The 27,417-nt window shown below is 49.6% G+C and overlaps 2 protein-coding genes and 4 long non-coding RNA genes across 16 annotated transcripts; 2 read left to right on the top strand and 4 right to left on the bottom strand.

Moving 5' to 3' along the window:
• Window positions 1–12: 12 nt before the first annotated feature.
• Window positions 13–1,254, bottom strand: LOC139585037 (uncharacterized). Of its 5 annotated transcripts, none has more exons than XR_011676913.1 (5): window positions 1,087–1,162; window positions 796–1,025; window positions 448–687; window positions 223–373; window positions 13–181 (listed from the first exon to the last, which is right to left on the bottom strand). It is a non-coding gene; the product is annotated as an uncharacterized lncRNA (long non-coding RNA). The 5 variants fall into 5 exon arrangements; XR_011676915.1 differs by having other exon boundaries at window positions 448–678; window positions 867–985; window positions 1,076–1,142; XR_011676914.1 differs by having other exon boundaries at window positions 448–707; window positions 836–985; window positions 1,076–1,142.
• On the top strand, window positions 767–1,314 carry LOC139585038 (uncharacterized). The gene is made up of 2 exons (XR_011676918.1): window positions 767–890; window positions 961–1,314. It is a non-coding gene; the product is annotated as an uncharacterized lncRNA (long non-coding RNA).
• Window positions 1,315–4,142: 2,828 nt separating this feature from the next.
• LOC139585016 (uncharacterized) lies at window positions 4,143–6,402 on the top strand. Its single transcript, XR_011676906.1, has 2 exons — window positions 4,143–5,784; window positions 5,965–6,402. It is a non-coding gene; the product is annotated as an uncharacterized lncRNA (long non-coding RNA).
• A 75-nt stretch (window positions 6,403–6,477) lies between these two features.
• TXNIP (thioredoxin interacting protein) lies at window positions 6,478–9,860 on the bottom strand. Of its 2 annotated transcripts, XM_071417407.1 has the most exons (8): window positions 9,409–9,859; window positions 8,821–8,893; window positions 8,561–8,708; window positions 8,179–8,281; window positions 7,833–8,089; window positions 7,564–7,720; window positions 7,239–7,387; window positions 6,478–7,154 (listed from the first exon to the last, which is right to left on the bottom strand). In XM_071417407.1, the coding sequence occupies exons 1-8, from the start codon at window positions 9,656–9,658 to the stop codon at window positions 7,101–7,103; spliced, it is 1,191 nt and encodes a 396-aa protein (XP_071273508.1). In that variant the 5' UTR covers window positions 9,659–9,859; the 3' UTR covers window positions 6,478–7,100. The 2 variants fall into 2 exon arrangements, with proteins under 2 accessions (XP_071273508.1, XP_071273507.1); XM_071417406.1 differs by having other exon boundaries at window positions 6,478–7,387; window positions 9,409–9,860.
• Window positions 9,861–10,738: 878 nt separating this feature from the next.
• Window positions 10,739–18,893, bottom strand: LOC139585015 (uncharacterized). 6 transcript variants are annotated; one of them, XR_011676902.1, is made up of 5 exons: window positions 18,350–18,889; window positions 15,107–16,168; window positions 14,451–14,629; window positions 14,155–14,357; window positions 10,739–12,121 (listed from the first exon to the last, which is right to left on the bottom strand). It is a non-coding gene; the product is annotated as an uncharacterized lncRNA (long non-coding RNA). The 6 variants fall into 6 exon arrangements; XR_011676904.1 differs by having other exon boundaries at window positions 10,739–12,134; XR_011676903.1 differs by lacking the exon at window positions 10,739–12,121 and having other exon boundaries at window positions 13,291–14,357; window positions 18,350–18,608; window positions 18,731–18,893.
• Window positions 18,894–19,039: 146 nt separating this feature from the next.
• Window positions 19,040–22,035, bottom strand: HJV (hemojuvelin BMP co-receptor). Its single transcript, XM_071417408.1, has 2 exons — window positions 21,557–22,035; window positions 19,040–20,982 (listed from the first exon to the last, which is right to left on the bottom strand). Exons 1-2 carry the CDS (start codon window positions 21,869–21,871, stop codon window positions 20,356–20,358), a joined length of 942 nt encoding a protein of 313 aa, XP_071273509.1. The 5' UTR covers window positions 21,872–22,035; the 3' UTR covers window positions 19,040–20,355.
• Window positions 22,036–27,417: the final 5,382 nt, after the last annotated feature.

The raw sequence follows: 27,417 nt of genomic DNA on the forward strand, positions 1-27,417 counted from the left end.
ACGGGCAGTGATCCTAAAATGGGCACCCCAAAACGGGCAGTGATCCTAAAAATGGGCAGTGACCCCAAAACGGGAACTGACCCTAAAATGGGCTCTGGCCCTAAAATGGGCACCCCAAAATGGGCACTGACCCTAAAACTGGGCACTGACCCCAAAATGGGAACTGACCCTAAAATGGGCTCTGGCCCTAAAATGGGAACTGACCCTAAAATGGGACCTGACCCTAAAACTGGGCACTGACCCTAAAATGGGCACCCAAAAATGGGCACTGACCCCAAAATGGGCAGTGATCCTAAAATGGGCACCCCAAAATGGGACCTGACCCTAAAACTGGGCACTGACCCTAAAATGGGCTCTGACCCCAAAATGGGCTCTGGCCCTAAAAATGGGCAGTGGTCCTAAAATGGGCACCCTAAAGTGGGCACTGACCCTAAAGTGGGCACTGACCCCAAAAATGGGCAGTGATCCTAAAATGGGCACCCCAAAATGGGCACTGACCCTAAAGTGGGCACTGACCCCAAAAATGGGCACCCAAAAATGGGCACTGACCCAAAAATGGGCACCCAAAAATGGGCACTGACCCTAAAGTGGGCACCCCCAGAGGGGGCAAACCCCAAAACGGGCACTGCCCCACAGCCCTGGCACAGCGGGGCTGCCCTCACCTCCCCAGGGGACACCCTGATATCCCTTGGGGACATTGGGGTCCCCTGTCACCTCCCCAGGACATTGGGGTGACATTGGGGTCCCTGTCACCTCCCCAGGACATTGGGGTCCCCTTGGGGACATTGTGGGAACATTGGGGTCCCCGTGCCCCCCTTTGGGACATTGGGGTGACACTGGGGTCTCTGTCCCCCCCTTGGGGACACTGGGGTCCCCTTGGGGACATTGGGGTGACACTGGGGTCCCTGTCACCTCCCCAGGACAGTGGGAAGACCTTGTTACCCCTTGAGGGACATTGAGGTGACACTGGGGTCCCTGTCCCCCCCTTGGGAACATTGGGGTCTCTTTGGGGACATTGGGGTCCCCTTGGGGACATTGGGGTGACACTGGGGTCCCTGTCCCCCCCCTTGGGAACATTGGGGTGACACTGGGGTCCCTGTCCACCCCTTGAGGACATTGGGGTCCCCTTGGGGACATTGGGGTCCCCGTTCCCCCCTTGGGGACATTGGTGTCCCCTCTGTCCTGTCATTCCCTTTGTCACCACCAGGTGGCGCCGGTGCTCCAGGCCCGCTGGCGGGGCCGGGACCCCCCCCCCCCCGCAATTTTGGGGCTTTTTTGGGTGGATTTTGTGTGAATTTTAAAGGATTTTTGCTATTTCTGGCTCCGTTCTTGCTGATTTTTGCACGGAGGGGAGGACAAGGGGGTTACCGAGGGCTCAGAGGGATTAAAATGGGCAAAGGGGTTTGGGGGGGATGAAATGTGGGGGTTTTTTGTGATTGAAAATGTGGTTCTATGAAGAAAAAAAAGGTGGTATTTGGGAGGAAATGTTTTATTTGGGAGGGGAAGGTGCTTTTTTGGGGTGAAAAAAGTGGTTTTTGGGACATAAAGGTTTTTTTTAGGGGGAAAAGGGTATTTTTTGGGGTGGCAAGGTGGATTTTTGGGGAGTAAAGGTGGAGTTTTGGGCAGGGAAAGGTAACTTCATGTGGGCCAAGATGTCTTTTGGGGGGTAAAAAACGTATTTTTGGGGAGGGAAAAATACATTTTGGGTACTTTTGAGGGAGGAAAATGATTTATTGTGGGAAACTTTGAAGGGGCAAAAAGCGAAGGTGTAATTTTTCAAATATATTTAGGGGTTTAGGCGATGAGGTGGATTTTGGGGGAGGAAAAAGCAAATTTGTTTTTTCAGGGATGTGAGAAAACGTGGATTTTTTGGTGGGACAGAGCCATTTTTTGGTGGGGTCTGAGCCATTTTTTGGGGTGACAGAGCCATTTTTTGGGGTGGGACAGAGCCATTTTTTGGTTGGACTGAGCCATTTTTTGGGTGGGGTCTGAGCCATTTTTTGGGTTGGACTGAGCCTTTTTTTGGGGTGGGACTGAGCCATTTTTTGGGGGGGGACAGAGCCATTTTTTGGGGGGGGACTGAGCCATTTTTTGGGGTGACAGAGCCATTTTTTGGTTGGACTGAGCCATTTTTTGGGGTGGGGACTGAGCCATTTTTTGGGTTGGACTGAGCCATTTTTTGGGGTGACAGAGCCATTTTTTGGTTGGACTGAGCCATTTTTTGGGGTGACAGAGCCATTTTTTGGGGGGTCTGAGCCATTTTTTGGGGGGTCTGAGCCATTTTTTGGGTTGGACAGAGCCATTTTTTGGTGGGGACTGAGCCATTTTTTGGGGGGGACAGAGCCATTTTTTGGGGGGGACAGAGCCATTTTTTGGTTGGACTGAGCCATTTTTGGTGGGTTCTGAGCCATTTTTTGGGTGGGGACTGAGCCATTTTTTGGGGTGACAGAGCCATTTTTGGGGTGGGGACAGAGCCATTTTTGGGGGGGGACTGAGCCATTTTTTGGGGGGGGACAGAGCCATTTTTTGGGGGGGGGACAGAGCCATTTTTTGGTTGGGTCTGAGCCATTTTTTGGGGTGACAGAGCCATTTTTTGGGGGGCACAGAGCCATTTTTTGGTTGGACTGAGCCATTTTTTGGGTTGGACTGAGCCATTTTTTGGTGGGGTGACAGAGCCATTTTTTGGGTTGGACAGAGCCATTTTTTGGGGTGGGACTGAGCCATTTTTTGGGTTGGACAGAGCCATTTTTTGGTTGGACAGAGCCATTTTTTGGTGGGGGGACAGAGCCATTTTTTGGTGGGGGGACAGAGCCATTTTTTGGGTGGGGACAGAGCCATTTTTTGGGGGGGGACAGAGCCATTTTTGGGGTGGGACTGAGCCATTTTTTGGTTGGACTGAGCCATTTTTTGGTGGGGGGGGACAGATCCATTTCTTGGGTTGGACTGAGCCATTTTTTGGTGGGGTCTGAGCCATTTTTTGGTGGGGGGACAGAGCCATTTTTTGGGGGGGACAGAGCCATTTTTTGGGGGGGGACAGAGCCATTTTTGGGGTGACAGAGCCATTTTTTGGTTGGACTGAGCCATTTTTTGGGGTGCCCTGACAGCTTCTTTTGGTGTGTGGGGTAGGAATATTATCTCATAATAAAATGAATATTTTGGGGCGGGGGTGAGGAGTTTTGGGGAAGTTTCATGTGGGGTTTTTAAGCAGCAAGGAGCGGTTTTCTCTCGCTCTGGGCTTTGTTTGTGCCTCAGGGCTGCTCACACCAGTGTCACATGCTGCTCCCCCCTCCCTCTCCAGTTCCTGTTTGTGGCCACCAACATTCCAGAACATTCCAGCAACTTCCAGCTGCTCCCAAACCCCTTTTTTACCCCTTTTTTTTTTTCCTCTTTTCCAGGCAAAAATTTGTAATTTTTAAGGGTGGGGTTTGCCCCCCTAAGCCTGGAGAAGGATTTGGGGGCTGGGCAAGGGGCCCAAATCCCCTCGGATCCCACCCCAAATTCCGCCCCCAGTGCTCCCAAACAATGGGGGCACCCCAAAAAACCCAGGGAGGGTCAGGATGAACCCCCCCAAAGCTGCCCCAGCACCCACGGGGATAACGAGGAAAGGTTATGGCCTTAATTGGTTTAATTAGGGCTGTAAAATGGGGAGGAGGGGGCAGAGTTCAGGCCCTGGGGTGGGGATGGGGGTGGGAGGCTTTTAGGGGGGAAAATCGACAATTTCAGGGGGAAAAAATAACAATTTTAGGGGGAAAAAATCAATAATTTTATGGGGGAAAATCAACAATTTCAGAGGGGGAAAAATCAGCAATTTTAGGGGGGAAAGTCAGCAATTTTAGGGGGAAGAAATAACAATTTTATGGGGGAAAATCAACAACTTCAGGGGGAACAAATCAACAATTTTATGGAGGAAAATCAACAATTCCAGGGGGAAAAAAACAACAATTTTAGGGGGAAAAGCAACGATTTTATGGGGGGAAAATCAACAGTTTTAAGGGGGAAAATCAACAGTTTTAAGGGGGAAAAGCAACAATTTCAGGAGGAAAAATAAACAATTTTAGGGGGGAAAAATCAACAATTTTAGGGGGGAAAAATCAACAATTTCAGGGGGGGAAAATCAACAATTTAATGGGGAAAATCAGCAATTTCAGGGGAAAAATCAACAATTTTAGGTGAGGAAAATCAACAATTTCAGGGGGTGGGGTGACCACTGGGGGTCTGGGACTGTCTCCCCTAATTTTTGGGGGGGGCCTTGCTCTGTATCCCGAATTTTTCTGGGGGGTCCTGGTCTGTCTGGGATCATCTCCCTGATTTTTTTGGTTTTTCTGGGATCATTTCCCTGATTTTTGGGGCTTTCTGGGATCATTTCCCTCATTTTTTTGTTCTGTCTGGGAGCATCTCCCTGATTTTTGGGCAGTCTGGGAGCATCTCCCTGATTTTTTGGTCTTTCTGGGATCGTCTCCTTAATTTTTGGGGCTTTCTGGCATCATCTCCCTGATTTTTTTGGGGCTTTCTGGGATCATCTCCTTATTTTTTTGGTCTTTCTGGGATCATCTCCCTCATTTTTGGGCTGTCTGGGATCATCTCCCTGATTTTTTGGGCAGTCTGGGATCATCTCCCTGATTTTTTTGTCTGTCTTGGAGCATCTCCCTGATTTTGGGGCTCTCTGGGATCATCTCATTATTTTTTTGGGCTTTCTGGGATCATCTCCCTGATTTTTTGGTCTTTCTGGGACGATCTCCTTAATTTTTGGGGCTTTCTAGGATCATCTCCCTCATTTTTTGGTCTGTCTGGGTTCATCTCCCTGATTTTTGGGGCTTTCTGGGATCATCTCCCTGATTTTTTGGGGCTTTCTGGCATCATCTCCTTAATTTTTGGGTCTTTCTGGGATCATCTCCCTGATTTTTGGGGCTTTCTGGACTCGTCTCCCTAATTTTTTGGTCTGTCTTGGAGTGTCTCCCTGATTTTTTTGGGCTTTCTGGGATCATCTCCTTAATTTTTTGGTCTTTCTGGCATCATCTCCCTCATTTTTTTGGGGTTTTCTGTGATCATTTCCCCGATTTCTGGGCTCTCTGTGCCTCCCCTTTCAGCCCAGCCCATCCTGGCCCGGAGCAGGGCTGCCCTTTTCCCTCCTTGGCCGGGGACCAGAATGGCTCAAATTCCATTAAAAAAAAAAAAAACCCTGGGATAAAACTGGAAAACGGGGAGGGCCCAGCACAGGAATTTTGGGGGCTCCAAGTGGGAGAAAGGGCAGGGAGCGGAGCCAAGGCCGTGGCCCCGGTGTGGGGCACCTCAGCCTCTCACCCACATCCCCAAAGCGAGCCCGGGCTGCTCCGGCAGGGCCTAAAAAAGGCAGGAGAAGCAGGAACGCCCCCGTGCCTGCCTCAGTTTCCCCCTCTCTGCCTGGTTCAATCTCTCCGTGCCTCAGTTTCCCTTCTTTGTGTTTTATTTTTTATTTTTGGCTCAGCTTTTTTTGCTTTTTTCCTCTGGAAAAAAAAAAAAAACAGTAAAAGAAAAAAAGCAGGAAAACTGCCCTGCCTCAGTTTCCCCCACTCTGCCCATTGTCATCTCTGTGCCTCAGTTTCCCTTCTTTGTATTTTATTTTTTATTTTTGGCTCAGCTTTTTTTGCTTTTTTCCTCTGGAAAAAAAAAACCAGTAAAAGCCCAAAAGCCCCCCCAGAAAAAAGCAGGAAAACTGCCCTGCCTCAGTTTCCCCGCTCTGCCTGTTTTAATCTCTCCGTGCCTCAGTTTCCCTTCTTTGTATTTTATTTTTTATTTTAGGCTCAGGTTTTTTTGCTTTTTTCCTCTGAAAAAAAAAACCAGTAAAAGCCCAAAAGCCCCCCCAGAAAAAAATCAGGAATACTCCTATGGCTGCCTCAGTTTCCCCACTCTGCCCGTTGTCCTCACCTCTCTGTGCCTCAGTTTCCCTTCTTTGTATTATTTTTTTTTATTTTATTTTTGGCTCAGCTTTTTTGCTTTTTTCCTCTGAAAAAAACAAAAGGAAAACCCCAAACCCCCCCACAGAAAAAAAGAAAAAAAGCAGGAAAACTGCCCTGCCTCAGTTTCCCCAACTCTGCCTGTTTTAATCTCTCCGTGCCTCAGTTTCCCTTCTTTGTATTATTTTTTTTTTTATTTTTCTGCTCAGCTTTTTTTGCTTTTTTCCTCTGAAACAAAACGAGTAAAAGCCCAAACCCCCCCCCAGAAAAACGAAAAAAACCAGGAAAACTGCCCTGCCTCAGTTTCCCCACTCCCCCAGTTTTCATCTCTCTGTGCCTCAGTTTCCCTTCCTTGCATATTTTTTTTCTGCTTTTTTCCTATTTTTCCTCTTGGAAAAACCAGGAAATCCCTCCCTGGGCTGCTCCTAGAAAACCCCCTAAAAAAAAAAAACCCAAAAAATTGGGAAAATAATTAAAATAATTTCATTTCCATTCCTGATTCCTGCCATCCTCCCCTCCCCAAGACACACACCGGACATCAGAATAATTTCATTTATTTATTACAACTTTATTACAAACTTCGCCCCCCAGGGGCCAAGAAAAAGTACAAAATTTGCATTTTTTGTGCTTCCCCCCCCCACACACACCCCTCCCTCCCCAACAAACGCTATATACAAAAAAAACCAGAGTAGAAAAAGGTCGCGACACCGACTTTGTGTCGCGACAGGACGGACCGACGATGTCGCACGGTCACAGCGCCCCCTTCTCCCCTCGGCGGGAGCGCCCAGAGTCCCGAAATTCAGGATGGAATTCATTCAAAACCACAACTCCCCGCCTGTCGCGACAGGACGAGCACCACGACAGCCGCGCTTTTCCCGCTGGATCTGCCTCCTTTCCCCCACACTCCTCCAAGGGATTTTGGTTGGGGTTTTCCCTCGAGATTTGAGGCGGGCAATGCAGGAACCCCTCGGGAAATGCAGGAATCCCTCGGGTAATGCAGGAATCCCTCGGGAAATGCAGGAATCCCTCGGGCAATGCAGGAACCCCTCGGGAAATGCAGCAGCTCCTCAGGAATGTGGCGTTTTTCTTTTTCCCTTTCTCCCAGCTGTGCTGCGGGTTTGTGGCACGCACACGAGTCCGGAGCCCTCCCGGGTGCGGGTGTGGAGCTCACTGGATGTTGTTGTTGGCGTTGTTGTTGTTGTTGGACACGCAGGGATCCACCTGGGAGCGGGAGGAGGGTGAGGAACCCGGGCAGGCGCCCCCGGCTCCGCCCGGTCCCTGCCCTGGCGCTGCCGCCGCGCTCACCTCCGTGTAGGTCGGGGGAGGCATGAACTTGAACTCGGGAGCGTACATGAAGATGGGGCTGTCGAAGCCGTCGGGATCGTCCAGCAGGGGCGTGGTGGGGCTCTCCAGGCGGTGATCCTCGGGAACGATGTCCAGGTAGCACGGGGGAGCTGCGGGGAGGAGCCGGTGAGCTCGGGATCCACACACTGTGAGCCCGGCAAAGAGAGGGGATCCCACCCTGTGCATCCCAATCCCGCCCTGTGCATCCCAATCCCGCCCTGTGCATCCCAATCCCACCCTGTGCATCCCAATCCCACCCTGTGCATCCCAACCCCGCCCTGCTCACCCTCAGGAGCGTCGGGGAGGTTCAGGTCCACCCAGCTCATCTCGGAGCTGGTCTGACTGGCCATGCTGGAGCTGCGGCTGCCGATGCCCGAGCGGCTCCCGATGACCAGGGGCAGCTCCAGGATGATTTTCTTGGAGCCTGGCACGCTGACATAAATCTGAAAAAAAAACACAAAAAAAACCAACCCCAAAATTTAGAAAATTTCGAGATCCATAAGACAAAACCCCAGAAAGATCCCCCAGAGGTGAGAGCAGAAGATGGGAACTCACCTGCAGGAAATACTCCACCCTGAGGATGTTGCAGCCCAGGATGGAAGGCTTGAGCTTCCTCACACGGATGGTTTTGCCACGCCAGGACTCTGAGGTGCCGGAGATGATGTGGTTGCCACGGACGCAGGAGAGTTTCTGGGAGAACACCTTGGTCTGCCCGTTGGCCAGGTAGGTGTGCTTGGCCACGATGGCCGCCTTGGGCACCACGATGCGCGAGCAGGTGTTCTCAAAGTCGGCGTTAATGCAGATTTCGTCACCTGCCCAGGGAAAGCCCCACTGGTTAAAGGTGTTTGGGGTTCCCTCGCTGCCTCCCCCGCTCCAGTTCCCCGTTCCCAGCAATCCTCACCTTCACAGAAGCCTTTCCTGTCGATCTGGGCGCTGACGGACACGCGCCCATCTGGGATGAACATGCACGACACCTTCTTCTCCTTTTTGGCTGCCACTGGAGACTGTGGGGAGAGGGAACAGTCAAACACGGCCCCCATCTCGTCCTTCCCACCCTTCCTTCCTCCTTTTTCCCCTTCCCCTTTTTGCAGCCAAGCCTCGAATTGCCCTGGACTACACCACACGCCCCACCCAGTGTCAGTTTCTGGAATTATCCACAACTCCTTAATCCCACCCTTAATCCCAACTCAGCCCAGATCTGATTAAAGCCACCACTGGTGCTTGGGCTGACCCTCCTCCCCAAGGGCTTTTCTCACCAGCCCTGAGAGAGAAAAGGGGCTCACCAGCAATTCTGGGGTGTTCACATCCACAGGATCCATCACCTCGAAGCGTTTCTTGATCTGCTGCGTGGGGCAGGCCGGGCGCTCCAGAGACGCCTGCACCCAGTAATCCACAGAGCCGTACTTCCCCTTGAAGGTGGTGCCCAGGGGCCTACAGACACATAGGAGGTCACTCCAGAGCCAAAACACGGATTTTCCCAGTTTAATTCCAGTTTAATTCCAGTTTAATTTAACCCCGGTGGCAGCTGCTGCCTCATACTCACCCCTGGGGCAGCTCGAAGCCGAATTTGTACTCGTACTTGTTGCCGGGTCTCAGGATGACTGAGCCGTCCTCATCTGGAGGAGGAAAAGGGGAGGGAGATCATCAGGGTGATCCTCAGCTCCGAGGGTGTTGGCCAACACCTGTGCACCCCCGGGAACCCCGTGTTCTGCCCCTTCACCTCACCAACACCCCGGGGCAGCACAGAGCGTCCCGGTGGCTCCACCCCAGCTCCAGTTTCCCCTTTATCTCCCAGCTCCAGCCCCAGGGTGTGATCCTGCGCCCGGCCCTGGCCGTGCCACCAATGTTCCCAACCCCTGTGGAGTCACAACAGGCCACAGCAGCTCCTCAGGCTCTGATTTTGTCCTTTAGCTCCCAAACTTCGACTTGGCTTGGCCAAGTTGCTGAAGTTTTCCCAGATTTGGTTCTTTTTTCCCAACTCCAGACGCAGCGTTAAGGCTGCGCCTCTCCCAAACCCCCTACCCCCTCCACCCTCACCGCACCCCTCCTGTGACCAACCCCTGAGCTGGGCTGGGTTTATAAACCAACATTTAAGGCCACCCTCACCCTTTCTCCAGCCCCATGGCCTCACCTGTGGGCTGCTCCTCAAGGGCCAGCACGTCCTCGAAGCGCAGGTATTCCATCTCCTGCCGGCACTGGGCCGGGCCCTTGGCCCAGGTCACCCTGGCCACGCCACACGCCAGCACCTTGACGGCGGTGACACGGGTCACCTCGGCCACCTCCACCAGCACTCGCCCGGCCACCTTGTCCCCGCTGAAGTAAACCTTGTCGGGCTCGCTGAAGGCCACAGCGAAGTTCTTCACCTTCTTGAACATCACCATGGCTGGGGTAGGACGAGGATGAGCGGTTTGATCAAGTAAGGGCTGCAGGGTTTTATCCCCGTAGGGCAACAAAAATCCGCCCGGGGCAAAAGAAAAAGAAAAAAAAAAAAGGCAAAAAGGGAGCGAAGGCTTTGTTCAGAGAGACGCTGCGAAGTTCCCACAGGAGCTGCTGCCCCGGGACCTGAGCGCTCTGAGGAAGCCGCAGCTGTCTCCACCTTTTATAGGCTCGGGGGGCCCGCCCACCCCCGCCCGCGCCTGTTGCTCCCGGGCCCTCCACGCTGAGGGCGCGTGGCCGGGCGTGCAGCTCGCGTGATCAGCGCGCTCATTGGCTGCCGCTGGCTTGTTTACGGCAGCACTGACCAATCAGAGCAGCGGCCGGGGAGCGTGGACAGCGTGTGAAGGAAAGCCGCGCGTGTTCAGTGGGGGCGGGACGGACGGGGGCGGAGTGACAGCTCGGGGGGCCAATGGAGAGCGAGGATGGGCGGCGGCTCTGGCCAATGGCGAGCACGGAACACGATGTCATGTTCCCAGGCTGGGGCGGGGGGGGGGCACGGGGGTGTTGTTCCCAGTTTGGGACAGGCCGCGTTGTACTGGGAGCACTGGGAGCGGCCCTGAGGGGCCCTATGGGGTGGGGAGGCTTCACCTCCTTCCTCAGAATCCTTCTCCCCACCCAGGGCAGCCTGGGGGCTCCTCCATTGCCCTCCTTCAGCCCCCCCCCCCCCCCAGTGAACTCTCCCCTATTAATTTGGGTTAATTAGGGCGGATTTGGGGTACGGATGAAACTGGGGTGATTCATGCGGGCAGGATTTTCCCTTTTCTGCTGCTTCCACCCCCTTGAATCCTTCAGCTGGTTCTGAGGGGCTCCCTCAGCCCCCTGGGTGATGTTTTCACACCCCCCCTGCACACATTCCCCCCACCATGATTTGGGGTAAATAAGGGTGAATTTGGGGGTTCAGCATCAAAACCTGAATTTGGGGGTTCCCTCCCTCCTTCTGGTGTATTTTTGGGAGTGTTCCCACCACCTCAGTGGTATTTTCACCCCCCCCCCTGCACACATCCCTCCCCAGTACTTGGGGTAAATAAGGCTGAGTTTGGGGGTTCAGCTTTAAAATCTGAATTTGGAGCTCCCTTCCTCACTCTGGTGTAATTCTGGGAGTGTTTTTTTTGCTTCCCACTCTGTCTTGGGGACACTTTTTTCCCCCCAAAAATCCTTCACAAACATCCACCCAAGCTGCAACAAACAACCAAACCCATTCCGTGCCCCCTGGCCCTGTTTTCCAGCAGGGATTTGAGCACTAAAACTGAATTTCTCCGCCCTTCCAACCCCTCCGAAAGAGACTTTGACTTCCAAGAAACCATCAGATTTCCCTCCCTGTATCAGGATTACTCCACGACAAGAATTTGCCCTTTTTCCCTTTTTTACCCCCAGTTTTTGGTGCTTTCCCACCTCAGGAAAATCCAGAGGAAAGAGGAGAACAATGTCCATGGACCCCAGTCCTGTTTCCAGCAGGGATTTGAGCACTAAAACAGAATTTCTCCTCCTTCTCAACCCCTCCAAAGGAGACTTTGGTTTCTGAGAAACTAGAAACTATCAGATTTCTCTCTCTACATCAGCATTGCTCACTCCAGGACACGAATTTGCTCTTTTTCCCTTTTTTCCTCCCAGTTTTTGGTGCTTTCCCACCTCAGGAAAATGCAGAGGAAAGAGGAGAACAATGTCCACGGAGCCCTGGCCCTGTTTTCAAGGGATTTGAGCAGTAAAACAGAATTTCTCCTCCTTCTCAACCCTTCCAAAGCAGACTCATTTCCGAGAAACCATCAGATTTCTCTCCCTAGATCAGCATTGCTCACTCCAGGACACAAATTTGCTCTTTTCCTCTTATTTTTCCCCAGTTTTTGGTGCTTTCCCACCTCAGGAAAATCCAGAGGAAGGAGGGGAACAATGTCCACGGAGCCCTGGCTCTTTCTTCCAGCTGGGATTTGAGCACTAAATCAGAATTAATTTCACATTCAGCATTACTCCACGACAATAATTTCCTCTTTCCCTTTTTTTATTTTTTTTTCCCCAATTTTGGCCCTTTCCCAGCTCAGGCAAAGCAGAGGAAGGAGAACAATGTCCGTGGGGTGAGCCAGCAGTGGAAATAGGAGTGGCTGCCATTTCCAGGGAGGCGTTTTTCTGTTGGGTTTGGTGTTTTTTTTGTTGTTGTTGTTTCTGTTGGGAGTTTGTCCTTCAGGGGTTGTTTGTCCCGGTTTGTTCCTGGCGCTTTTCCTGCCCTTCTTTCCCCCTCCCCGTCGTCCCGGAGTTAATTCACACCTGATCGTATAAACCGATAAAGCTTCGGATAAACCCTGGGGCATAAACTGCCCTCCTGCCAAGCCACAGGACGGAATTCCACCTTGAGAGGGAATTATTCCTTTTCTTGGTGCTGAATGGAGGAACTTGGCCTTTTTTTCCTCTACTCCCTGTTGTCTCCCACTAGGAAAAAAAAAATGATGGGTTAATGGAGAATTAGGGATTTATTATAATATAATTATAATGTTTATTATAATAATTTATTATTTATTATAATATAATTATAATGTACGTTGATAGAAATATATAAATATAAATAATATATTTATATCATATGTGTATGTGCTGATTTCTCTATGTTCATACTTTATATATATATATATTCATATTTATTTTTATTAAATTATATTTTATTAAATTGTATATATTTACATAATACAAATGTATAATATTTATGTTGTCTATTTATGTTTATATTATATTTGTACTGCAATATTTAATATATTAGTATATTCGTATATTAATATATTAGTTATATACAATTTAATGTATATTTATATATTATATATTATATTAATTATATATATTATATTATATTATATTATATTATATTATATTATATATTGTGTATTATATATTGTGTATTATATACTGTATATTATATATTATATATTATATATTATGTATTATGTATTAAATATTATATAATAATATATGTTAATTATATATTTTATATATATCATATTCTATTTATATATTATATTCTATTGTATATTTCCATAACATATATTTGTACATTTATATATTTATATTTATGTGATATATTTCTATATTATATTTATATTCATTCATATTCATAACGTAAATACAAAGACCTAGATATTATAAATTATAAAATTATAATTATAATTATAATTATAATTACAATTATAATTAGGTGAAAGGTGGGGAGCTTTTTCCAGCCCTCCCTGCCAGGGGATATTCGGCCCCTTAGATCTCTGACCCCTGTCAGAGCCCTGTTTATGCTCTCCCTCTCCTGTTCCCATCCCCTCAGACACATTCCAGCAAAGCCAAAGGGCCCTGGAGCTCCACGCCAAGGAACTTGTCAGGGATTTGATCCCAGGCACGTTCCACGTCCCAAAAACGCTCCCTGAATTCCCCCGGGCCTGTCCGTCAGTGCTGCCCTTTCCCCCCCTGCCCTCCATCCCAGCGATTCCCTCGAGGCTCAGGATTGCTCCAGGAATTCTGCGTGGCTTTGGAGCAGGGCTGGGATTTTCACTCGGAAAAAGGGGATTTTCCCCAAATATCAAACCCAAGAAAATCAGGACAGGAATCACCAGGGCAGGGTCAACCTCCTGCCAGCACTAAAATTTTATTTAACACTTCAACACCCCTCCCATGGGCTCAGAGGTTCCCCAGGTGGATGGATGGGCAGAGTGAGAGTTTCCATCATTTCTCCTGGAGCTCCCAAACAGGGAAAAGAGAATTCCAGGAAATCTGAATGGGTCTGGGGTGGGGTGTCAGGATTTTCACTTGGAAAAAGCCAATTTTCCCCAATATCAAACCCAAGAAAATCAGGACGGGAATCACCAGGGCAGGAGCAACCTCCTGCCAGCACTAAAATTTTATTTAAGGCATTCATGCCCCTCCAAGATGTTGCTTGCAAAATGCCAATTTTCCCAATATCAAATGTCCTTCAAAACCAAGAAAATCAGGAGGGGAATCACCAGGGCAGGAGCAACCTCCTGCCAGCACTAAAATTTAATTTACCACTTCAACACCCCTCCCATGGGCTCAGAGGTTCCCCAGGTGGATGGGTGGGCAGAGTGAGAGTTTCCATCATTTCTCCTGGAGCTCCCAAACTTCCCAGGAAATCTGAATGAATCTGAAGTGGGGTGTCAGGATTTTCACTTGGAAAAAGCCAATTTTCCCAATATCAAACCCAAGAAAATCAGGACAGGAATCACCAGGGCAGGGACAACCTCCTGCCAGCACTAAAAATTTAATTTACCACTTCAACACCCCTCCCATGGGCTCAGAGGTTCCCCAGGTGGATGGATGGGCAGAGTGAGAGTTTCCATCATTTCTCCTGGAGTTCCCAAACAGGGAAAAGAGAATTCCAGGCCACTGTGACTCACTCAGCCTGGGAATAACCCACTTCCAAAGCCACAGGGGCAGAAAATGAACCCTGAGGGTGACTCACGCAGGGGAAGGAACTGGGCACGGCTCAGCCTCGTTTTTGCCAGCACAGCCCTCCAGTGCTGATAAGATCCGTGGGGTTTTTTTTTTTTTTTTTTTGGTTTTTATTTTTCTGCTGATAAGATCCGTGCTTTTTTTCCAGGTTATCAGGGTGGGTTGCCAGGAGAAGCCACAGCTGCTCCTGGGGCAGCCTGGCCTTTGTCCTTGCTGTAAAAAATAAAAGCAGAATTTAGTCAGGGACTGCTGGGGAGAAGGAGGATCCTTGCAGCTTCTCTGGGATGTTTATTCCATTTTTCTCACCTTATATGGTCCCTTCCAGCGTATTCCAGGCTGGGGAGGGAGGGAGAGAGGGGCAGGGAGGGATCCGAAGCGGTTGGAGCATGGGGACAGAGCGTGCAGCCGGGAGCTGGGGTGGAAAAAGCATTTCCTGTGCTTCCTCTGCTTGTTTGTGCACTGGGAACACTGGGAATTGAGCCCAGCTGGGAAAAAAAAAAAAAGGGACTCTGGAACTGGGTTGGCTCCTGGAAAGCAGCTGCTTGTCCCACAGTAATAAATATATTATGTTTTTTATGATATATTATATTTTTATATATTTTATATTACATATTTTGTATATTTTATATATATTTATATTTATATTCTCTTTATATTATAGTTATCTTTATTTATTTTACTATTTTATATTATATATATATAATATATTATGTATATTCTATATTATAAATATATACATATATTTATAAAAATACATTATAAAAATATACATATATATAAATACATAAATACATATATATATAGTATATAGAACTATATATATATAGTATATATATATATAAATATATATATATGTATATATAGTTCTTCGACTACAAATTTATTTCCTATATATATATATATATATATAGGAAATAAATTTATAGCCAAAGAGGAAACCCAAAGCCTAGCAGAAAACTCACCTGTAGACACCTGAAAATGGGAAATACTGACTTAGAAATACCATAAAATAAAATGAACGTTGTTAAGGAAAAAGATTGAACTAAAAAAGTGTTTAAAAAATAAAACTAGATACTAAAAAAATAGAACTGTAAAAAATACATTATAATACTTGAGAAAAATAGAACTATAAAAATACATTATAATAAACCCCACAAGAAGTAATTTTAAATTATTAGCCTTAAAGCATTTACAACATAGTGTAATGACAACTAATAAACCAAAACCCATTTACAATATATTATAATTAAAAATTAGTTAACTTCTAATTGTAATAGCATATATTATAACATCTATTTTGGTAACGTTTATTTCTATTATTTTATAACATTTATTTCTATTCTATTTATTATTTTTAACATTTCTCTATTTCTACAACATTTCTTTTTAACGTCTAATTATGACATCTCTATTGTCTCACACTAAAAAGAAAATCCAATTTTTTTAAAACACCTCTCAATTGCCCAAACTCTAAGTAAAAAAAAAAAAAAAAAAAAAAAAAATTAAAAAAAAATTTTAAATCCCTTTTTTTTTTGCTGTTTTGTCCCCAGCCCAAGTTTTTGACCCCCATATTTGAGATTCTGCAGGGACAGAGATCTGGGATCCCCTTTTCCCCTTCCCTCAGGGCTTGCACAGGAGGGTTTTTCCCTGTGAAATTCCATTTTTCCAGCTCCCACTGGAGACTGGGCTGTGGAAATCCTCCATCCAGGTGGGCTTTCCTCCCCTGTTCTCCGCCCCGAGGGTGTTTTTGGAGCAGGGAGAGGGAGAGAAGGTTCCAGAAGGGCTCAGCCGTCCACAAACAAGGAGGGATTCAGATCCTGGGAATGCAATTCCCGTGTTTGCCATCTGCTCCGGCAGGAACGGGCAGCGACAGCAGAGAGGGGCAGAGCCCCTGGAGCCCCTCAGACAGCAAAGAAATGAGGAATTTTTCCTGCTTTTCACAGCAGAAACTGCTCCGAGCTGGGAGTGTCGAGCTCGGGGAAGAAAAGCGTTGACTTGGAGCCATCTGGTGTCTGGAAGTGTCCCTGCCATGAGCAAAATGATCTTGGAGGTGTTTTCCAGCCAGAAGCAATGGGGAAGGAAGGAATTTTGGAATTCTGTGATTCCTTGTGGATTGGGGTGAGGATGGAAATCCTGTAACTCCGGAGCTCTGACTGTGCCGCAGTGCTGGGATCTGTGGGCATCTGGAGGCTTTCCAGGAATGGCAGAGGATTCTCCATCCATCATCCATCATCCATCCATCCCTTTATCCATCATCCATCATCCATCCATCATCCATCATCCATCCATCATCCATCCATCCATCCATCCATCATCCATCCATCCATCATCCATCCATCCATCTGTCCATCCATCATCCATCCATCCATCCATCATCCATCCATCCATCCATTATCCATCCATCATCCATCCATCATCCATCATCCATCCATCCATCCATCATCCAACCATCATCCATCCATCATCCATCATCCATCCATCCATCATCCATCATCCATCCATCCATCATCCATCATCCATCATCCATCCATCCATCATCCATCCATCCATCCATCCATCCATCCATCCATCATCCATCATCCATCATCCATCCATCCATCATCCATCATCCATCCATCCATCATCCAACCATCCATCCATCCATCCATCCATCCATCCATCCATCATCCATCATCCATCCATCCATCATCCATCCATCATTCATCCATCATCCATCATCCATCCATCATCCATCCATCATCCAACCATCCATCATCCATCCATCCATCCATCCATCCATCATCCATCCATCATCCATCCATCATCCATCATCCATCCATCCATCATCCATCCATCCATCATCCATCCATCCATCATCCATCCATCCATCCATCCATCCATCATCCATCCATCCATCCATCATCCATCCATCATCCAACCATCCATCCATCCATCCATCCATCCATCCATCATCCATCCATCCATCCATTATCCATCCATCATCCATCCATCATCCATCATCCATCCATCCATCCATCATCCAACCATCATCCATCCATCATCCATCATCCATCCATCCATCCATCCATCCATCATCCATCATCCATCCATCATCCATCCATCCATCCATCATCCATCCATCCATCATCCATCCATCATCCATCCATCATCCATCCATCCATCCATCCATCCATCCATCATCCATCCATCCATCCATCCATCATCCATCCATCCATCATCCATCCATCCATCCATCCATCATCCATCCATCATCCATCCATCCATCCATCATCCATCCATCCATCATCCATCCATCATCCATCCATCATCCATCCATCCATCCATCATCCATCCATCCATCCATCCATCCATCATCCATCCATCATCCATCCATCCATCCATCCATCCATCCATCCATCCATCATCCATCCATCATCCATCCATCCATCCATCATCCATCCATCCATCATCCATCCATCATCCATCCATCCATCCATCCATCCATCATCCATCCATCCATCATCCATCATCCATCATCCATCCATCATCCACCATCTCCCTCTGTCCCAGGGCCATCATCCATCCTGTCTCACAGGGCCCCCACCTCCCTCTGTCACAAGGCCAGCATCTCCTCTGTCCCAGGGCCACCACCTCCTCTTGACACCCTACAGAGCTTCAAACCCGAGCCATGGCCATGCATGGGGTTCATCTAAATGGGGAAAAAGTGCCAAACATGGGGTGGTCCTGGCCCATTCCCAAATTATTCCACCCTGCTCCTGCTCAGAGCCACCCCGGGGCAGGGACAGGCCTCTTCCCCCACCCCAAACCCAGGAGCCGAACGTCGGCGCCAAGCCGAGTTGTTGATGTCAACAAAGTTGTTTCCATTGACGTCAAAGGACTTTGGATCGACCCTTCCCCTCCCTGGCTGATGTCACCTGCTAAAAACCATCTCAGCCTCTCCATCCAGCTCCAACAGGGCCCACTTGGGGGAATTCACCACCCAGCTGGAGCTGAGGGGGTTCAGGGTGGTCTCCCATGAGGAAGAGGCCTCAGGAGAAGGTTTAGGTTGGGTATTTTGGGAATTGTGCTCGTGGGAAGGGAGGTCAGACCTTGGAACCATCCTGGATGTGTTCAAAAACAAGTGGTGCCTGTGGTCATGGGTCAGGAGTGGCCTTGGCAGTGCTGCGGGAGAGTTAATGATTAATGATCTCAGAAGTTTCTCCTACCTTAATGAGTCCATAATTCATCAGCAGCAGCTCCTCCACGTTGTAATCCCGTTGTCAGAATTGTCCCTGTTGGGCCACTCCTGGTGTAAATCTGGGTCGGGTGGAGCTGGCAAGCCTCAAAGCTGGAACCAGAGCTCTCCAAATCAGAATTCCGGGACATTTTCAGTTTGGGAGCTGCTCTCTGAATTTCAGAGGTGGCTCCTGAGAAAGGGCTGGCAAGGAAAGCTCCAGGCCCAGTCCTGGTGGCGCAGGTTCCTGGCTGTTCAGGAGGAGGGAAGGTCTGGTTCCACTGGGAGCCCTCCTTTCCCCAGGGAATTCTTGTTGAGTGGCTCTACAGGCCAACAACTAAAGGACAATTGGGTTCTGCATCATCAAACCCACCCCATTTCCACCAGGAGCTCCAGCACCACCAACGCTGCTCCTGAGGATTTCATCCCTGCAAGGGGGTTTCATCCCCATGGAAAACCTTCTCCCCATGGAGGATTTTCTCCCCCTCCAGAGGGTTTTATCCCCCCCCAGATGATTTTCTTCCCAAAGGGACACGTGGAGCACATCAGGAAGCAGCTTGCTTTCCTCTCCATCCACCCAAAGCTCCGGAGTCAGAGGAGCAGGGGAGGAAGGAGATATTCTTATCCTCATCTGCCACTGCTGCCCAAAGACACGAAGAGACAGATGACAGGAAATGGGGAGACTCAAAAATAGACCCTTTAATGTCAAACCCACCAGGGATTACCAGGAGCAGAATAAAAAACATGGAGCAGGCCTCCTGCTCCTCACTGTGTGCTCTGAGCACCCATCTGAGGGGGAACTCGCAGCGATGTCCATGAAATTATTTCCCGTGCGTTCTTTGTGCTCTTGGCACAAAAGAGTAAAGAGAAAACTCCAGAAAACTCCGTGGATGTATTGAAACTTGAGTTGTAGAACCTCCCTTGATGGAGCCTCCGTGCCTGGCGGGGCGGAAATTCCCTTTTCCCCCACGTCCACAGGCCCTTCCTGCAATTCTGTGGGACAGGGATGGCCAAGTTTTTAACACTTTATTAAAAATAAAGGGAAAGCCTTCCCCAAGGAAATGATTTCTCCTGTAGAGCTCCATCTGCTTTACTGAAATCCTCTGAAAATGTGTGAAATTTGCCCTCCCAGTCCTGCACCTTCCACGGGCCCCTCTGTGTGCCCAGCTGGCTCCCTGCCATCAGGAATTCCATTTTTCCAAGCAAAAGCTCCAGTTTGGGTTGGATTTGAGCAACGACAGAGAATCTGGGCCCAAGGGAGAGAGCTCCCAAGGGGTGTTTTGAACTCCCTAGAACCTGACACCGCTTCCCAAGTCCAGACCCAGCTAAATTGAGTCCACAACAGGTGCCAAGAAAACAAGGAAAAATAGCAACAGTGGCCTGGGATTTATAGGAGATCTCAAGCTCCACAGCTCCCACTGCTGGAGATTCACTTGTTATTTATCCTGTAAGAGGAGCACATGGACAAAACCCGGCTGATTTCTACTCAAAAGTCTCCCTCTTGGTCCCAACGTTCCCCAGAATGATTTGTGGCTTTGCTCTGCTTTGGGAGCAGCTGGATCCCAAATCCATTAATTTTTTTTTATTTTTTTAACTGCTAAAAATTGGGCTTTGGGCTTTGAGTCTGTCATTTCTGGATCTGTAGGGTTCCTGAGTGGAATTCTGCTGGACTAACACAGGGACAAAGGAGGGAAATAATTTACGGAAAGGCTCTGAGGGACAGAGGGGGTTTCTAACCCTGGGGGTTTATTTTTCTTTGATGCTCTGCAGTGCCACATCCTTAGGGGAAAAGGAACATGTCAGAATGGAACAGAAAAATTTGGAACTGCCTTCAGGAGAGGAGCTGGGAGCAGCTGCACCATCCATGTGAGACCAGTAGGTGCAAACCAGGGCTTCACCCCTTCCCTCTCTTGGGTCTCTGAGACACCTCCTTCGAGGTGAGGAACCTTCAAGGTGGAGCCAGCAGCTCTCACAGGTTCCCTATGGAGCAGGCAGGGCTTAAAAGTGCAACAAACCAGCCCAAAATCCACACGGGAGGAGGAAGAGGAGGAGCAGAAACGATGGAGAGCTGAGCTGGCAGCCTCCCCCAGCTTGGAAGATGTGGAGCTTCTCAGCATCGGGCAGGAAGAGCCGAGCGTCCTCCAGCGCCCCGTGCGCTGCCATGGTGAAGTTGGCGTCCCCCGAGGTCACCACATCAAAGACACACGACTGGAAGTAGACATCCTCCACGGGCAGCATCTCCCGGCAGAGCGCCCGCGCCGTCTCCGCGGGGACGCGCCCGCGCCCGCGGGGGCTGCGGGACATGCGCTGGCTGTGGGGACAGCCGCCCACGCAGAGCTGCAGGTCCTGCTCCTCCGTGAAGGCCCTGGCCACCTCCTCGGCGGCGCGGATGGAGAAGGAGAGCTGGCGGCCGGCCTGGCGCACGGCGATGGTGGTGCCGATGTAGCCGGCGCGGATCTCCACGTGCCGGCCGGGGCTGAGCTCGCGGACGGACAAACTGCTCCCGCCGGGACGCGCGCCGCCGTTGACGGAGCCGTCCTGGAAGGCTGCGGGGAGGTTGTCCAGCTCGGCCTGGTAGACCTTCTGGTCGATGCACTCCTTCATGTTTTTGAAGATGATGGTGAGCTGCGGGGAGTGGGGTTGGTTGGAGGGCGGTGAGTGTGGTGGGTGTGGTTCCATCACAGGGGTTGGGGGGATCTCAGGATGGAGGTCCCACCTCACCTATCCATCCTTAAACCATCCCCGCCACAGCCCTTTGGGGACAACTACAATTTTTCCTTCCTTTTTTAACACCATTTAAGCAATGGAAAAACTCAGGTGGAACCAAACCCAGCGAGATTTCCTCCAGGTATCCTATGGACTACAAGATTCCTTCAGGTACTCCAAGATTCCTCCAGGCACCCCATAGACCACAGAATTCCTTTAGGTACCCCCATAGACCACAAGATTTCTCCAGGCACCCCATGGACCACAAGATTCCTCCAGGTACCCCATGGACCACAAATTCCTCCAGGTACCCCATGGACCACACAATCACCTGACAGCAGCAGGAGTATTTGAGGGTCCCCTCAACAACCTTCACCACTGTTGTCCCTCCTTCCTCATCCCCCCCCGGGTCTGAAGGGGTTCCAAGGATTTTGGGAAGCACAGGAGGTGCCCTGACCCTGGATTTGCCACCCATCCTGTGCGCTAACCTTACCTTGCTGGTGACCGTTGCGTTGGACCCCTTGGCCACCGGCGAACTGGTGGCTTGCACAAACAGGTAATCATTGTCCAAGAGCGGCCAGGAGCCCTCCACCCGGCATGTGTGGAAATCGTCATGAAAGGTTCGGATGTGGGGGTCCCCAAAAGCAGCACAGTGCTGGAAACCGGGGGGCCGGCCGTGCTTGTAGAGGAAACTCCTCTCGTAATCGCAGATATCGAGCGACTCGAAGCCGTGCGCGGCGTTGGGCGCCGCGGGCCGGGGCCGCGGCGGGGCCGTGGGGCCTTCCTTGGAGCAGTTGTTCTGGATCATGAGGTCCTCGATGCCGTGCACGGCGGAGTGGAAGGCCAGGTCGCCGCGGCAGGTGCGGGCGGTGCGGCGCGTGCACAGCGAGTAGGAGCGCAGCGCGGTGCAGAAGGCGGCGCCGCGCTCGGGGCCGCGCAGGTGCAGCGTGGCCGCCACGTACTCCGAGTTGCAGCGGAGGATCTTGCACTGGGAAGAGACTGAGGAAGAAGGGGTGGGTTGGGGAAGGGGCAGCCTGTCCTCTCCCGTTGCAGATTTCGGGGCAAGAAGTGTTCTGTTACCGTCTGAATGGCTGCTGGCTTTTGTCAAGTGGGCAGTTTTCCTTATTGTCACGGACATATTTTATGAAAAATCCTTTCGTTAAGATCTTTTTCTCTTGAGAAGCTGAGAAGCCTCAGAAACGAAATGTAAACCATGATTATCTGCTGCTGTAAAATGCAACAGGTACAGCTCTGATTGGTCACATGTGGTTGTTTTTAATTAATGGCCAATCACAGTCCGGCTGTCTCAGACTCTCTGGTCAGTCACAAGATTTTATTATCATTCCATTCTATTCCTTTCAAGCCTTCTGATGAAATCCTTTCTTCTATTCTTTAGTATAGTTTTAATATATCATTTTCTTTTAATAATATATATATATATATCATAAAATAATAGATCAGCCTTCTGAAACATGGAGTCAAGATTCTCATCTCTTCCCATGTCAGAGTTGCCTGCAAATTCAACAGTCTGGAGATCCTGGAACACCAGCACAGCTCTGCCCAAAGGGAGGAGCCAAGCATTCCTACCTGGATATAATCTGGAGACTCTGGAACACCAGCCAAGCATTCCTACCTGGATATAATCTGGAGATCCTGGAACACCAGCACAGCTCTGCCCGGAGGGAGGAGCCAAGCATTCCTACCTGGATATAATCTGGAGATCCTGGAACACCAGCACAGCTGTGCCCGGAGGGAGGAGCCAAGCATTCCTACCCGGATATAATCTGGAGATTCTGGAACACCAGCACGGCTTCTCCACTGGATTTCCCAGAGGAACAGCAGCTGCCTCTCCTTCCCCTGGATCTTCAGCGGAAGACTCCACCCTTTTCTCCAGGATCCCTGCTCCAGCAGAGCCACCCCTGGCACTGCAGGAGGGCTGAGCCACAATTCCAATGGCACTGCTGCCCACAGGGTGTCAGGCTGGGTTCTGACTCTGGCACTGTTGTCTTGGTTCACTGCATTGTTTATTTTATCCTTTTATTTTCTTCCCTATTAAAGAACTGTTATTTCCTGCTCCCATATTTTCTGCTTGAGAGCCCCTAATCTAAAATTTATAGCAATTGGGAGGGGTGGGGAGGGTTTACATTCTCCATTTCAGGGGAGGCTCCTGCCTTCCTTAGCAGACTCCTGTCTTTCCAAACCAAGACATCTCCCTGTAATATTTGCAGGCAACCCCAAGGAGGGGAGAGAAGTGATGCATCTGACTCCATCTTATCAGAAGGCTAATTAATTATTAATTTATTATACTATTATTAAAACTATGATACTATTATCATTATTAATTTTATTATTAATTTATTATACTATTATTAATAATATTATACTATGGTAATTATTAATTTTATTATTAATTTATTATACTATTATTCTATATTATATTACACTATATGACATTACATCTAAACTGAATCTGTCTGCAAATAAGCAGACAACAAGACAGAACTCTCCTTTGTTTTAGTTAGTTTTAACCAGCTAAAATAAAAAAAAAATTCCCTGAACTGTAGGGGGTTTTCCCTTTTCTTTAAACCTGTTTAAACCTACTCGAAACTGAACACCCAAAAAAACCACCAACATCTCACACCTCTAACCCACCAAACTAAACCTAAACCACAACATTCCCCCCACCGTCCAGCTCGAGATTCTCATGGAGATTCCTCCTGGAAGTGCTTTTCTCCTGATTTTTACAGAGAACAACTCTGCCCACGTGGATCCTTACCATGCCTGAAGAGGAAGAGGAGCAGGAAAGCTCGGAGGAAGAAGCCAAAGTTTTCCAGCTGCCCTGGGCTCCTACTGTGGGCAGCTCTCCCCATTCCCATCCATGCAGAGCTCGGGGGGTCTCTCACCCACCAGCAGCTCCTGGCTTCATTCAGCAGCTCCCCTGGAAGCAGAGGAGAGATGGGACTGAGAGGGGCACTTGTTAAACACCATTTGAGCAGTGGAACACTCAGGTGAAGCCAAACCCAGCAAGATTCCTCCAGGTGCCCCTTGGACCACAAGATTCCTCCAGGTACCCCAAGATTTCTCCAGGTACTCCAAAATTCCTCCAGGTACTCCAAAATTCCTCCAGGTACCCCATGGACCACAAGATTCCTCCAGGTACCCCAAGATTCCTCCAAGTACTTCAAAATTCCTCCAGGTACCCCAAAATTCCTCCCCTTGGACCACAAGATTCCTTTGGACACCCCATGGACCACAAGATTCCTTCAAATTCCCCAGGTACCCCAAGATTCTTCCAGGTACCCCAAGATTCCTCCAGATACCCCAAAATTCCTCCAGGTACCCCTTGGACCACAAGATTCCTTTGGACACCCCATGGACCACAAGATTCCTTCAAATTCCCCAGGTGCCCCAAGATTCTTCCAGGTACCCCAAGATTCCTTCGGGTGCCCCACAGACCACGGGAACAAGTCCAACCCAGCACTTCCAAGGCCACCACTTGTCCCCCGGTGGCACATCCACACCTCCAGGCATGTGACTCCACCTGGGCAGCCCATGCCACACCATGACCACCTTTTCCATGAGGAAATTTCATCACCCTGAAATTTTATCACCCTGATATCCAACCTAACCCCCCCCCCCTGCTTGAGCTGTTTCCTCACAGGGGTGGGCGCTGAGCATTTCACTCCACCCTCACTTTGGGGACACCACAGGTGGGACCAGAGCCATCCCTTGGTGCCAACCACATCCTTGGAGCCTCGTTCCTGCTCTCCCACTGCCCCCTCACCTGGTTCAGCCTCCTCAGGGAGCTCCTTCCCCGCGTCCTTGTCACAAGCTCTGCCCCAAGTGACAGCCACAGAGACTCGGGAGAATTCCAGCCCCTCTGGGCTCCTCCATGGTCCTGCAGCTGGATCAATTTGGGGTCCCGGGAGCCCTTCCAGGGGGCAGAGAAGGGAGCCCCCCGTGGCTCCTCGTCCCTGGCCACCTTTGCTCTGTCCTTTCCCCCCGCGGGGCAGAGGCGGGGGTTGAAATCGATCCCTCTAAATTTAGCTGGGCTCTGCTCCAGCCCTGGAACAACAGCCAGAGCGTGGAGAAGGTGGGGCACGGCAGCTCCAGGTTTGGGGAGCCCCCAGCCCGTGGGGAATGTGGGAGCTTCCCCTGGGTTTCCCTCCTTGGAAGCTCCTGTGGGCACCACCCGGGGGTGAATCCCTGTGGGAAAAGCTTTTCCCTGTGGGACGTGTCCAGCAGGGAAGGGGATGGTCCCTGCCAGGGAACACTTTTCCCAGCATTTTGTCTCCTGGGGCACAGCCAGGTCCTGAAGGCAAACATGGCACGGGCCAAGGCTGGCCAATGTCCCCAGGGGTCACCCCAGTGTCCCCAGGGCTGGTGGCCAATGTCCCCAGGGGTCAATGACTGCCAGGCCATGCTGGCTGCGCTCCTGAAATGCCACCCACACCTGCAGGAGGCAGCTGCACCAACCCCTGCAAGGAGAAGGAATGGTCAGGAATGGTCAGGAATGGTCAGGAGTGGTCAGAAATGGTCAGGAACATCCAAACTGGGCTTTTCCAGGTCCATTCCCACCTGAAATCCCACCTAAACCTGCAGGAAGTGCTGCACCAACCCCTGCAAGGAGAAGGAATGGTCAGGAATGGTCAGGAATGGTCAGGAACGGTCAGAAATGGTCAGGAACATCCAAACTGGGATTTTCCAGGTCCATTCCCACCTGAAATCCCACCTAAACCTGCAGGAAGTGCTGCACCAACCCCTGCAAGGAGAAGGAACGGTCAGGAATGGTCAGGAATGGTCAGGAATGGTCAGGAATGTCCAAACTGGGATTTTCCAGGTCCATTCCAGGGGCCATGGAGGAGATGGGTGGGGAAGTTGGGTCCCTCAGCATTTCCAGCACCCACAAATCCCCTTGGGAACACATTGAGGAAATCCTTCTGGCTCCTAAACCGAGTTCCTGCTGTTTTCCACCTGCAGGGAGCAAATCCTGGTGCCCACCTGAGCCCAGGAGAGCTCTGGGATTGGGGTGGGAAGAGAAGAATTTGGGGAAATCAGTGTTTGCCAGAGGGCTGGAGGAGTGGATCCCTCTTCTTTCCAGGATGCAGAATCAATCCCAAAGCATGCATTCTTCCTTCCATGCCATGCTTGGAAGGAAATAAATCCCATCCCTCCAGAAATCAAGGAAATAAATCCCATCCCAAACATAAATCAAGGAAATAAACCCCATCCCTCCAGAAATCAAGGAAATAAATCCCATCCCTCCATAATAAATAAAGGAAATGAATCCCATCCCTCCAGAAATAAGGGAAATAAATCCCATCCTCCAGAAATCAAGGAAATAAACTCCATCCCTCCAGAAATCAAGGAAATAAACCTCATCCCAAGCATAAATAAAGGAAATAAATCCCATTCCATAAATAAGGAAATAAATCCCATCCCTCCAAAAATAAGGGAAATAAATCCCATCCCTCCAGAAATAAGGGAAATAAATCCCATCCCAAACATAAATAAGGGAAATAAAAATATGAAAAATCCCATGCCAAGCACAAATCCCATCCTTCCATCCCCACACCTCATCCAAGGATCCCAGCGCTCCCCTTACCCCAGAAAATGCCACGAGATGGGCACCAAATCCCCCCAAATCCCGAGGAAAATCCTGGTCCCTGCCTGGGGCGGGAATGAGGAGGGAATCCCGGCTGTTGCCACCCAGGCTGGGGGGCAGAGGGAGGAAAAAACAGCTGAAGATTCTGACAGGGGAGCGGGAGCTGAGTGGGCTCCGAGGGCGATTTAAAAATAGCCAGGGGGGATTTTGGATCCCAAAAGGAAAATTCCAGCGGGGAGGGGAAGGCAGGGCCGAGGTTTCCCAAGCACACGCGGAGGAGCGGGTGAGGTGGGCATGGAATCCCTCGGGGCTCCCCAGGTGTGGGAGAAGTTTTACAGAGATTTCTGTGAGCCACGGAGGAGTTTGGGATCCGCCCCTGGAAGAATTTCCCACCCAGGTCCTTGACATAGAAGCCAAGGAAAAAAAAAAAAAAGGAGAAATAAGAGAAACTTGGAACTGTCTGTTCCAATAAACACTTTGTTCGTCTCTCGTGACCAACGAGTAAAGTGTAAATTTATGAGTTTTGTAAGAGCGTATAAAAAGCATAAATAGAATAAAAACAGGTCTGAAGCCTCCTGAAAATGGAGAGCGTTGCTTGGTGTTGTCTCCATCTCAACTACGACAGGGATTTTTTGGGAATTTGGGGATTTAGGGAGAAGTTTTACAGAGGAGTTTGAGATCCATGTTCACCCCTGGAAGAATTTCCTACCCAGGTCCTTGACATAGAAGCCGAGGGAAAAAAAAAAAAG

Source organism: Agelaius tricolor, unplaced genomic scaffold, assembly GCF_023055355.1.
Source record: "Agelaius tricolor isolate 1412-34295 unplaced genomic scaffold, bAgeTri1.0.p SCAF_69, whole genome shotgun sequence".
NCBI lineage: Eukaryota > Metazoa > Chordata > Aves > Passeriformes > Icteridae > Agelaius > Agelaius tricolor.